Consider the following 12,446-nt stretch of genomic DNA (forward strand, 5'->3'; position numbering starts at 1 on the left):
AATATTTTCCTCTGCTAGCATTATTTAGTCCTCCGGCTGGTGCTGGGCATCTAGAATCAACGTAGGCATGCTACCCGGCCACTGCTAGTTGTGCGTTAGGTTTAGTTCATGGTCAGCTCAGTTCCCATCTTCCAAGAGCTAGTTCCTATATATGCTGATGCTATGCTCTCTTGCCATTGAGAACATGACAGTTTGACCGGCCCACTAAAGGGTTAAAATCCTTGGCTGAGAAAGGAGAGAAATAAGAAGTCTGCTGAGAATTTTTTTTTTTTTTTTCTCCTTCTAATCTTTGAATGGCTCTGTGTCCACCTGTTTGTAATGGATCTTCAGAGTGTGACTGCAGGTTTGAATAATCTCGCCACGAAGGTACAAAATTTGCAAGACTTTGTTTGTCATGCACCTGTATCTGAGCCGAGAATTCCTTTGCCGGAATTTTTCTCGGGGAATAGATCTGGGTTTCAGAATTTTCGAAATAATTGCAAATTATTTTTGTCCCTGAAATTTCGCTCTGCCGGAGACCCTGCACAGCAGGTCAGGATTGTGATTTCCTTGCTCCGGGGCGACCCTCAAGACTGGGCTTTTTCATTGACACCAGGGGATCCTGCGTTGCTCAATGTGGATGCGTTTTTTCTGGCCTTGGGGTTGCTTTATGACGAACCTCATTTGGAGCTTCAGGCAGAAAAAACTTTGATGTCCCTATCTCAGGGGCAAGATGAAGCGGAAATTTACTGTCAAAGATTCCGTAAATGGTCTGTGCTTACTCAGTGGAATGAGTGCGCCCTGGCGGCGACTTTCAGAGAGGGTCTCTCTGATGCCATTAAGGATGTTATGGTGGGGTTCCCTGTGCCTGCGGGTCTGAATGAGTCCATGACAATGGCTATTCAGATCGATAGGCGTTTGCGGGAGCGCAAACCAGTGCACCATCTGGCGGTGTCCACTGAGAAGTCGCCAGAGAGTATGCAGTGTGATAGAATTCTGTCCCGAAGCGAGCGGCAGAATTTTAGACGGAAAAATGGGTTGTGTTTCTATTGTGGTGATTCTACTCATGTTATATCAGCATGCTCTAAGCGCACTAAAAAGCTTGATAAATCTGTTTCCATTTGCACCTTACCGTCTAAGTTTATTCTATCTGTGACCCTGATTTGCTCTTTGTCATCTATTACTACGGACGCCTATGTCGACTCTGGCGCCGCTTTGAGTCTTATGGATTGGTCCTTTGCTAAACGCTGTGGGTATGATTTAGAGCCTTTGGAGACTCTTATTCCTCTGAAGGGGATTGACTCCACCCCATTGGCTAATAATAAACCACAATACTGGACCCAAGTAACTATGCGTATTAATCCGGATCACCAGGAGATTATTCGCTTTCTGGTGCTGCATAATCTACATGATGATTTGGTGCTAGGATTGCCTTGGCTGCAATCTCACAACCCAGTCCTCGACTGGAAAGCTATGTCTGTGTTGAGCTGGGGATGTAAGGGGGCTCATGGGGATGTACCTGTGGTTTCCATTTCATCATCTATTCCCTCTGAAATTCCTGAGTTCCTGTCTGACTATCGTGACGTCTTTGAAGAATCCAAGCTTGGTTCATTACCTCCGCACCGAGAGTGCAATTGTGCCATAGATTTAATCCCGGGTAGTAAATACCCAAAGGGTCGTTTATTTAATCTGTCTGTGCCTGAACATGCTGCTATGCGAGAATATATAAAGGAGTCCTTGGAAAAGGGACATATTCGTCCATCGTCATCTCCCTTAGGAGCCGGTTTTTTCTTTGTGTCAAAAAAAGACGGCTCTTTGAGACCATGTATCGATTATCGGCTTTTGAATAAAATCACTGTAAAATATCAATACCCATTGCCGTTGCTGACTGATTTGTTTGCTCGCATAAAGGGGGCCAAGTGGTTCTCTAAGATTGACCTTCGTGGGGCGTATAATTTGGTGCGTATCAGGCAGGGGGATGAGTGGAAAACCGCATTTAATACGCCCGAGGGCCACTTTGAGTATTTAGTGATGCCTTTTGGTCTTTCAAATGCTCCGTCAGTTTTCCAGTCCTTTATGCATGATATTTTTCGCAATTATTTGGATAAATTTATGATTGTGTATCTGGATGATATTCTGATTTTTTCGGATGACTGGGACTCTCATGTCCAGCAAGTCAGGAGGGTTTTCCAGGTTTTGCGGTCTAATTCTTTGTGTGTGAAGGGTTCTAAGTGTGTTTTTGGGGTACAGAGGATTTCCTTTTTGGGATATATTTTTTCTCCCTCTTCCATTGAAATGGATCCTGTCAAGGTTCAAGCTATTTGTGATTGGACGCAGCCCTCTTCTCTTAAGAGTCTTCAGAAATTTTTGGGCTTTGCTAACTTTTATCGTCGATTTATTGCTGGTTTTTCGGATATTGCTAAACCATTAACCGATTTGACTAAGAAGGGTGCTGATGTTGCTGATTGGTCCCCTGACGCTGTGGAGGCCTTTCGGGAGCTTAAGCGCCGTTTTTCCTCTGCCCCTGTGTTGCGTCAGCCTGATGTTGCTCTACCTTTTCAGGTTGAGGTCGACGCTTCTGAGATCGGAGCTGGGGCAGTGTTGTCGCAGAAAAGTTCTGACTGCTCCGTGATGAGGCCTTGTGCCTTCTTTTCCCGTAAATTTTCGCCCGCTGAGCGGAATTATGATGTTGGGAATCGGGAGCTTTTGGCCATGAAGTGGGCTTTTGAGGAGTGGCGCCATTGGCTTGAGGGGGCCAGACATCAGGTGGTGGTATTGACTGACCACAAAAACTTGATTTATCTTGAGACCGCCAGGCGCCTGAATCCTAGACAGGCGCGCTGGTCATTATTTTTCTCTCGGTTTAATTTTGTGGTGTCATACCTACCGGGTTCTAAGAATGTTAAGGCGGATGCCCTTTCTAGGAGTTTTGAGCCTGACTCGCCTGGTAACTCTGAGCCCACAGGTATCCTTAAGGATGGAGTGGTATTGTCAGCCGTTTCTCCAGACCTGCGGCGGGCCTTGCAGGAGTTTCAGGCGGATAGACCGGATCGTTGCCCACCTGATAAACTGTTTGTTCCTGATGATTGGACCAGTAGAGTCATCTCTGAGGTTCATTCTTCTGCGTTGGCAGGTCATCCTGGCATTTTTGGAACCAGGGATTTGGTGGCAAGGTCCTTCTGGTGGCCTTCCCTGTCACGAGATGTGCGAGGCTTTGTGCAGTCTTGTGACGTTTGTGCTCGGGCCAAGCCTTGTTGCTCTCGGGCTAGTGGATTATTGTTGCCCTTGCCTATTCCTAAGAGGCCTTGGACGCACATCTCGATGGATTTTATTTCAGATCTGCCTGTTTCTCAGAAGATGTCTGTCATCTGGGTGGTGTGTGACCGTTTCTCTAAGATGGTCCATTTGGTTCCTCTGCCCAAGTTGCCTTCTTCTTCCGAGTTGGTTCCTCTGTTTTTTCAAAATGTTGTTCGTTTGCATGGTATTCCTGAGAATATCATTTCTGACAGAGGGACCCAATTCGTGTCTAGATTTTGGCGGGCATTCTGTGCTAGGATGGGCATAGATTTGTCTTTTTCGTCCGCTTTCCATCCTCAGACGAATGGCCAGACCGAGCGGACTAATCAGACCCTGGAGACATATCTGAGGTGTTTTGTGTCTGCTGACCAGGATGATTGGGTTGCTTTTTTGCCATTGGCGGAGTTCGCTCTCAATAATCGGGCCAGCTCTGCCACTTTGGTGTCCCCGTTTTTCTGTAATTCGGGGTTTCATCCTCGATTTTCCTCTGGTCAGGTGGAGACTTCGGATTGTCCTGGAGTGGATGCTGTGGTGGAGAGATTGCATCAGATCTGGGGACAGGTGGTGGACAATTTGAGGTTGTCCCAGGAGAAGACTCAGCTTTTTGCCAACCGCCACCGTCGTGTTGGTCCTCGGCTTTGTGTTGGGGATTTGGTGTGGTTGTCTTCTCGTTTTGTCCCTATGAGGGTCTCTTCTCCTAAGTTTAAGCCTCGGTTCATCGGCCCGTATAAGATATTGGAGATTCTTAACCCTGTTTCCTTCCGTTTGGACCTCCCTGCATCCTTTTCTATTCATAACGTTTTTCATCGGTCATTATTGCGCAGGTATGAGGTACCGGTTGTGCCTTCCGTTGAGCCTCCTGCTCCGGTGTTGGTTGAGGGTGAGTTGGAGTACGTTGTGGAGAAAATCTTAGACTCTCGTGTTTCCAGACGGAGACTCCAGTATCTGGTCAAGTGGAAGGGATACGGCCAGGAGGATAATTCTTGGGTGAATGCATCTGATGTTCATGCCTCTGATCTGGTTCGTGCCTTTCATAGGGCCCATCCTGATCGCCCTGGTGGTTCTGGTGAGGGTTCGGTGCCCCCTCCTTGAGGGGGGGGTACTGTTGTGAATTTGGATTCTGGGCTCCCCCGGTGGCTACTGGTGGAATTGAACTGGTGTTGTCATCTTCTCTGTTCACCTGTTCCCATCAAGATGTGGGAGTCGCTATATAACCTTGCTGCTCTGTTAGTTGCTTGCCGGTCAACAATGTTATCAGAAGCCTCTCTGTGCTTGTTCCTGCTCCTAGACAACTACTAGATAAGTTGGACTCTTGTCCATGTTTGTTTTTGCATTTTTGTTCCAGTTCACAGCTGAAGTTTCGTTACTGTGTCTGGAAAGCTCTTGTGAACAGGAATTGCCACTCTGGAGTTATGAGTTAATGCCAGAGTTTTAAAGTAATTCCTGGATGGTGTTTTGATAGGGTTTTCAGCTGACCATGAAAGTGTCCTTTCTGTCTTCTGCTATGTAGTAAGTGGACCTCAAATTTGCTAAACCTATTTTCATACTACGTTTGTAATTTCATCTTAATTCACCGCCAATACATGTGGGGGGCCTCTGTCTCCTTTCGGGGTATTTCTCTAGAGGTGAGCTAGGACTAATATTTTCCTCTGCTAGCATTATTTAGTCCTCCGGCTGGTGCTGGGCATCTAGAATCAACGTAGGCATGCTACCCGGCCACTGCTAGTTGTGCGTTAGGTTTAGTTCATGGTCAGCTCAGTTCCCATCTTCCAAGAGCTAGTTCCTATATATGCTGATGCTATGCTCTCTTGCCATTGAGAACATGACAGTGTTGGATCTGGGTGTATCAACAGCGGTGCTGATGTGAAACAGATCTTCAGCCGATCAAAAGCTTCCTGAGCCTGTGATGACCACTTAAAGGGCTTTTCCTTCTTTGTCAAGGAAGTAATGGGATGGACAATATCAGAAAAATTCCGACTGAAGCGTCTGTAAAAATTTGCGAAACCAATAAAACGTTGGACCTCCTTAACGTTCATGGGTATCGGCCAGTCAAGGATAGCCTGAATCTTACCAGATTCCATGTTCAGCCCCTGGGGAGAGATGATATAACCCAAGAACTGTATCTCAGAACGATGGAACTCGCATTTCTCCGGCTTGATATACAGTTGGTTCTCTTTCAGACGTCTTAAAACAGTTTTGACATGTTCTTCATGTTCCTGTAGAGAGTCAGAAAAGATTAGTATATCGTCCAAATAGATCACTACAAACTGGTCCAACAAATCTCTGAAGATGTCATTAACAAGGTGTTGAAATGCTGCAGGGGCGTTACAAAGCCCGAAGGGCATCACAAGAGATTCAAAGTGTCCATACCAGCATCTGAATGCTGTCTTCCACTCATCCCCTGGACGAATACGCACCAAATTATTAGCCCCACGAAGATCCAGCTTAGAGAACACCTTAGCATGGCGGACTCTTTCCAGTAATTCGGGAATCAGAGGCAAAGGGTAACGGTTTCGTACGGTTACCTTATTGAGTTCCCGATAGTCAACACAGGGTCTCAGGGTACCATCCTTCTTCTTTACAAAAAAAATGGGTGCCCCTGCTGGTGAGGAAGAAGGACGTATGAAGCCTTTGGCCAGATTTTCATCAATATACTCCTTTAAGGCTTGAAGCTCAGGTGCCGCCAAAGGGTGTACGTGACCAAAAGGAATATCTGCCCCAGGAAGAAACTCAATGGAACAGTCATAATGCCTGTGTGGAGGAAGTTGATCTGCATTCTTCTTGTCACAGAGGTCAGAGAACTCTTTATATGCTGGAGGTAAAGAAGATACCTGTACATGTGGTTCCGTAGCCGTGGACTCAGGGACAGCTTCTGTTAATGCTGAGTTGCTCCTTGTTGGAAAGATAATCTCCTTTGTCTCCCAGTTGATAATTGGGTTCTAAGAACGCAACCAAGGAATGCCTAAAATCACAGGAAAATGAGGAGAAAAAATTAGCAAGAAAGAAAGTTGCTCCTGATGATTAGGCTCGAACAAAATTTCAAGTGGTACGGTCTCCTGATCCACAGGCCCAGAGATTAAAAGTGACCCATCCACTGTTTCCATGGTAATTGGAGAGGCTCTTTGCTGAATTTTAATACCATGTTCCTTGGCAAAGGCGATATCCATGAAATTGCCACCTGCACCAGAGTCAATCATAGCTGAACTGGAAATCCACTTTCCTGAACACAGGATCTTAATAGGGAGAGAACAGTGAGAGTTCTTTTCCTTCAGCTCCTTGGGGGGTGAAGTCATAGAAAGTGAATGGAATACAGCGTTTAAAGGGCACCTGTCACCCCGTTTTTTCCGTATGAGATAAAAATACTGTTAAATAGGGCCTGAGCTGTGCATTACAACAGTGTATTTTGTGGACCCCGATTCCCCACCTATGCTGCCAAAATACGTTACCAAAGTAGCCGTTTTCGCCTGTCAATCAGGCTGGTCTGGTCAAAAGGGCGTGGTGTCTTCCCCCAGATCTTGCTTAGTTTTCCGTTGGTGGCGTAGTGGTTTGCGCATGCCCAAGGTCCCGAATCCACTAGCGCGATGTGCACTATTTCATTGGTGATCGGTGGGGGCGGCCATCTTCCTTTGGCCGCGCGTGCGCAGAAGCGGCGCTCTGCTGGCCGCAGCTTCAGGAAAATGGCCGCGGGATGCTATTAGGCCGATAGATATGCTATTAGGCAGTTCAAATCATATCTTAGCTCAACCAGGGAGGCCTGGTTAATAGTCTCAGGTTTTGCAGAGAAGAACAGCTTACATGTCCAGCAAATGCAGATGGAAGTAACACGAGCAGCAGATGAAGGAGGATTACTGAACACTGCTGTATGCAGCAGGAACTCAGAGCAGAGTGGCAGGATCTCCAACACAGGTTCACAGGAGCAGGTGCAAGGCCAGGGAGTAATCAGGAGCTGGATGCAAAGCAGAATAATCTAGCACAGACTGAAGGCTGGGGTGGAGTTTTATAGCAGGAAGACAAGTGCACATGAGACCAAAGACGCCATGTTGGAAAAGGGCAGTAATGCACAAAAGGTAAAAAATGTTCAGAGTCCTGACAGGGGCATGAATGGAGACAGATGGGGCAGGATTGGAAACAGATGGGGCAGAATGGAGACACAGGGGGCATGATTGCAGACATGGGGGCATGATTGGAGACGGGGCAGAATGGTGATACGGGCATGATTGGAGACACTGGGGGCAGGATTGGAGACAGATGGGTAGGATCATGGGGCAGGATTGGATCATGGGGCAGGATGGATACGATTTAGACAGATGGGGCAGGATGGGGAGATCATATGGGGCAGAATGGATACTCATTAGGGCAGGATGGGAGAACATATGGCTGACGCCAGGAATGAGACACACGGGGGCTAGGATGGCGAATATTATTACCATAGGGGTTAATTAAGGGATATTATTACTGCAGTGATGTGTTTATTTTATTTTTTGAGTATACTGTTTTAAATGGGGGGGCGGTCCTGTTACTGTGTAGAGTGATACTATGTTGTCTTCTTCATGTGGTGTAATGTAGAAATTGGGAAAATTAAGTAATGTGTTCTGCAAGCGGAACTCGAGATAACGGTGTTATTTCCTGCAGAGACGAGTCCTGGCTGGATGAAGTGATGGCGGTCTGTGCTGGATGAAAGATGAAGGACTTCACCTAGAGACGTCACTGGTGAGTCAGTGTGTTACCTATATACTGACACTATATACTGTATACTATATACACCGGTCCTGTGTATAATGTCACCAGTAGTGTTGAGCATTCCGATGCTGCAAGTATCGGGTATCGGCCGATACTTGCTGTATCGGAATTCCGATACCGGGATTCCGATACTCTTGTGGTATCGGGTATCGGGTATCGGAACAACATTTTATTTTAATTCTCTCTTTTACACATTTTAACATTGTTAAAATGTGTAAAAGAGAGAATTAAAATAAAAAATATCGCTATACTCACCTCTCCGACGCAGCCGGGACCTCAGCGCAGGAACCGGCAGCGTTGTTTGTTTAAAATTCCCGCTTTTACATGGTTACGCGAAGTCCCGGCTTGTGATTGGTCAGGGCGGCCATGTTGCCGGGCCGCGGACCAATCACAGCAAGCCGTGACGAAAATACGTCACGGCTTGCTGTGATTGGTCCGCGTCCCGGCAACATGGCGCCGTGACCAATCATAAGCCGGGACGTCACTGGAGGCTGGACACGCGCGCTTTTTCAAAAGCGCGCAAGTCCAGCCTCCCGTGACGTCACGGCTTGTGATTGGTTAATGGCGGCCATGTTGCCGGGACGCGGACCAATCACAGCAAGCCGTGACGAAATTACGTCACGGCTTGCTGTGATTGGTCCGCGTCCCGGCAACATGGCCGCCATTAACCAATCACAGCAAGCCGTGACGTATTTTCGTCACGGCTTGCTGTGATTGGTCCGCGGCCCGGCAACATGGGCGCCCTGACCAATCACAAGCCGGGAGTTCGCGTAACCATGTAAAAGCGGGAATTTTAAACAAACAACGCTGCCGGTTCCTGCGCTGAGGTCCCGGCTGCGTCGGAGAGGTAAAGTATAGCGATATTTTTTATTTTAATTATTTCTTTTACACATTTATATGGTTCCCAGGGCCTGAAGGAGAGTTTCCTCTCCTTCAGACCCTGGGAACCATCAGGGATACCGTCCGATACTTGAGTCCCATTGACTTGTATTGGTATCGGGTATCGGTATCGGATTGGATCCGATACTTTGCCGGTATCGGCCGATACTTTCCGATACCGATACTTTCAAGTATCGGACGGTATCGCTCAACACTAGTCACCAGTGATCACTGTATTACCTATACACTATATACAGAGCTCCTGTGTATAATTTCACTGGTGATCACTGTATTACCTGTACACAGACACTGCATACTAAGTACAGATCTCCTGTGTATAATGACACTGATGGTGATAGTACTGTGGTTTTTTTTTATTACTGATCAGTATTGTAGTATTCAGTCACTATGTGGTGGTAATATGTGGTCTGGTCATGATGTGGTATTTGTTCCTTGTATTTGATATTATTCGATCACTGTGGTGGTAATATGTCATCTGGTCATGGTGTGGCGGTATTTGCGCCTTGTAGATAGTATTATAGGTCACTGTGGTGGTAATATGTGGTCTGGTCATGATGTGGTATTTGTTCCTTGTATGTGATATTATTCAATCACTGGTGGTAATATGTCATCTGGTCATGGTGCTGTGGTATTTGTTCCTTGTATGTGGTATTATAGGTCATTTTAAAAATTGAAAAATAAATAAAAATATACCTAAATTGTATTGCATATTTTAACAAATATTTAATAGGTTACAGTAGAGTAGGGCCTGGCCAAAAGTGTCTACCTTGTCATTTTGGTGGCTTAAAAAATCTTTTGGCCAAAATAAAAGCTGACGGCTATATGTGTTATCTGGTGATGGGAACTGTCAATGTGTGATAGGTGAGAAGTGGAGTTTTTCCAAGAGAGAGCGGTGGGGCTGTGGACAGTTCGAGGGGTGGAGGGGGGGCTGGGGTGGAGCCTGGGCGGAGTCTCAAGGGGGCCCCGAAAATTTTGCCAGTATGGGGCCCCGAAATTTCTAGTGGCAGCCCTGCTCAGAGGCCACCCGAGCAATGAGTATATTCGCTTATCACTAATGAGGACCAATCATCTATTGACATAACAGCATAACAGTACAGTGTAACATCCCCCACCCCTCACACACAATGTATAGTGTAGTAAACCCCCATAACATGCATGGTAACATACACCGATCACCTCATAATACCACCATATCCCTACATACTGTATAATGTTTCCATAGTACCGCCATCATCCCACACGACGTACACAACGTACGACTTGCTCTGTACACCTCATACACACGCGGCTCCGGTCACCTCATATACACATGGCTCTGCTCCATACACCTCGTACACACACGGCTCTGCTACAATCCACACTGTAAAACCCTCCTGACCCCACACATAAACTTCCCCTCATCCGGCACCATGACAACCAGCACAGCAGAGTCCTGCATACACTGAGGCCCCTGATCATGTGACCCCTGACTCCTCCCCTCCTGTGACCTCATCACAGGTACTGTGCACACAGAAAAGCCATATATGTGGTGTGCGGCTCTGCGGGTGGAGGTAGGTGCTGGAGGCTCCATTATTCCCTATGTGGAGTGCGGCTCTGCGGGTGGAGGTCGGTGCTGGAGGCTCCATTATTCTCTATGTGGAGTGCGGCTCTGCGGGTGGAGGTCGGTGCTGGAGGCTCCATTATTCTCTATGTGGAGTGCGGCTCTGCGGGTGGAGGTCGGTGCTGGAGGCTCCATTATTCTCTATGTGGAGTGCGGCTCTGCGGGTGGAGGTCGGTGCTGGAGGCTCCATTATTCTCTATGTGGAGTGCGGCTCTGCGGGTGGAGGTGAGTGCTGGAGGCTCCATTATTCTCTATGTGGAGTGCGGCTCTGCGGGTGGAGGTCGGTGCTGGAGGCTCCATTATTCCCTATGTGGAGTGCGGCTCTGCGGGTGGAGGTCGGTGCTGGAGGCTCCATTATTCTCTATGTGGAGTGCGGCTCTGCGGGTGGAGGTCGGTAGTGGAGGCTCCATTATTCTCTATGTGGAGTGTGGCTCTGCGGGTGGCGGTCGGTGCTGGAGGCTCCATTATTCTCTATGTGGAGTGCGGCTCTGCGGGTGGAGGTCGGTGCTGGAGGCCCCATTATTCTCTATGTGGAGTGCGGGTGGAGGTCGGTGCTGGAGGCTCCATTATTCTCTATGTGGAGTGCGGGTGGAGGTCGGTGCTGGAGGCTCCATTATTCTCTATGTGGAGTGCGGCTCTGCGGGTGGAGGTCGGTGCTGGAGGCTCCATTATTCTCTATGTGGAGTGCGGCTCTGAGGGTGGAGGTCGGTGCTGGAGGCTCCATTATTCTCTATGTGGAGTGTGGCTCTGCGGGTGGAGGTCGGTGCTGGAGGCCCCATTATTCTCGTATGTGGAGTGTGGCTCTGCGGGTGGAGGTCGGTGCTGGAGGCCCCATTATTCTCTATGTGGAGTGTGGCTCTGCGGGTGGAGGTCGGTGCTGGAGGCTCCATTATTCTCTCTGTGGAGTGCGGATCTGCGGGTGGAGGTCTGTGTTGGAGGCTCCATTATTCTCTATGTGGAGTGCGGCTCTGCGGGAGGAGGTCGGTGTTGGAGGCTCCATTATTCTCTATGTGGAGTGTGGCTCTGTGGGTGGAGGTCTGTGCTGGAGGCTCCATTATTCTCTATGTGGAGTGCGGCTCTGCGGGTGGAGGTCGGTGCTGGAGGCTCCATTATTCTCTATGTGGAGTGCGGCTCTGCGGGTGGAGGTCGGTGCTGGAGGCTCCATTATTCTCTATGTGGAGTGCGGCTCTGAGGGTGGAGGTCGGTGCTGGAGGCTCCTTTATTCTCTATGTGGAGTGTGGCTCTGCGGGTGGAGGTCGGTGCTGGAGGCTCCATTATTCTCTATGTGGAGTGCGGCTCTGCGGGTGGAGGTCGGTGCTGGAGGCTCCATTATTCTCTATGTGGAGTGCGGCTCTGAGGGTGGAGGTCGGTAGTGGAGGCTCCATTATTCTCTATGTGGAGTGTGGCTCTGCGGGTGGCGGTCGGTGCCGGAGGCCCCATTATTCTCTATGTGGAGTGCGGCTCTGCGGGTGGAGGTCGGTGCTGGAGGCTCCATTATTCTCTATGTGGAGTGCGGCTCTGAGGGTGGAGGTCGGTAGTGGAGGCTCCATTATTCTCTATGTGGAGTGTGGCTCTGCGGGTGGCGGTTGGTGCTGGAGGCCCCATTATTCTCTATGTGGAGTGCGGGTGGAGGTCGGTGCTGGAGGCTCCATTCTCTATGTGGAGTGCGGCTCTGCGGGTGGAGGTCGGTGCTGGAGGCTCCATTATTCTCTATGTGGAGTGTGGCTCTGCGGGTGGCGGTCGGTGCTGGAGGCCCCATTATTCTCTATGTGGAGTGCAGCTCTGCGGGTGGAGGTCGGTGCTGGAGGCTCCATTATTCTCTATGTGGAGTGCGGCTCTGAGGGTGGAGGTCGGTAGTGGTGGCTCCATTATTCTCTATGTGGAGTGTGGCTCTGCGGGTGGCGGTTGGTGCTGGAGGCCCCATTATTCT

At 48.8% G+C, this 12,446-nt stretch overlaps 1 protein-coding gene across 3 annotated transcripts in view; it reads left to right on the forward strand.

The window, feature by feature from the left end:
• Positions 1 to 12,446, forward strand: part of LOC143767740 (uncharacterized) — a 90,587-nt gene that overhangs the window by 31,001 nt on the left and 47,140 nt on the right. For 2 of the 3 annotated variants that reach the window (XM_077256250.1, XM_077256251.1), the window contains exons 1-2: positions 10,457 to 10,721; positions 11,423 to 11,441. The exons of the other annotated variant lie outside the window; for it this stretch is intronic. In XM_077256250.1, the coding sequence (XP_077112365.1) occupies positions 10,495 to 10,721; positions 11,423 to 11,441 (246 nt within the window). In that variant the 5' untranslated portion in view covers positions 10,457 to 10,494. Of the gene's footprint in view, positions 1 to 10,456; positions 10,722 to 11,422; positions 11,442 to 12,446 lie in introns of those variants that run through there. 3 annotated transcript variants of the gene reach the window in all.

This window comes from Ranitomeya variabilis, chromosome 4 (genome assembly GCF_051348905.1).
Source record: "Ranitomeya variabilis isolate aRanVar5 chromosome 4, aRanVar5.hap1, whole genome shotgun sequence".
NCBI classification, from domain to species: domain Eukaryota; kingdom Metazoa; phylum Chordata; class Amphibia; order Anura; family Dendrobatidae; genus Ranitomeya; species Ranitomeya variabilis.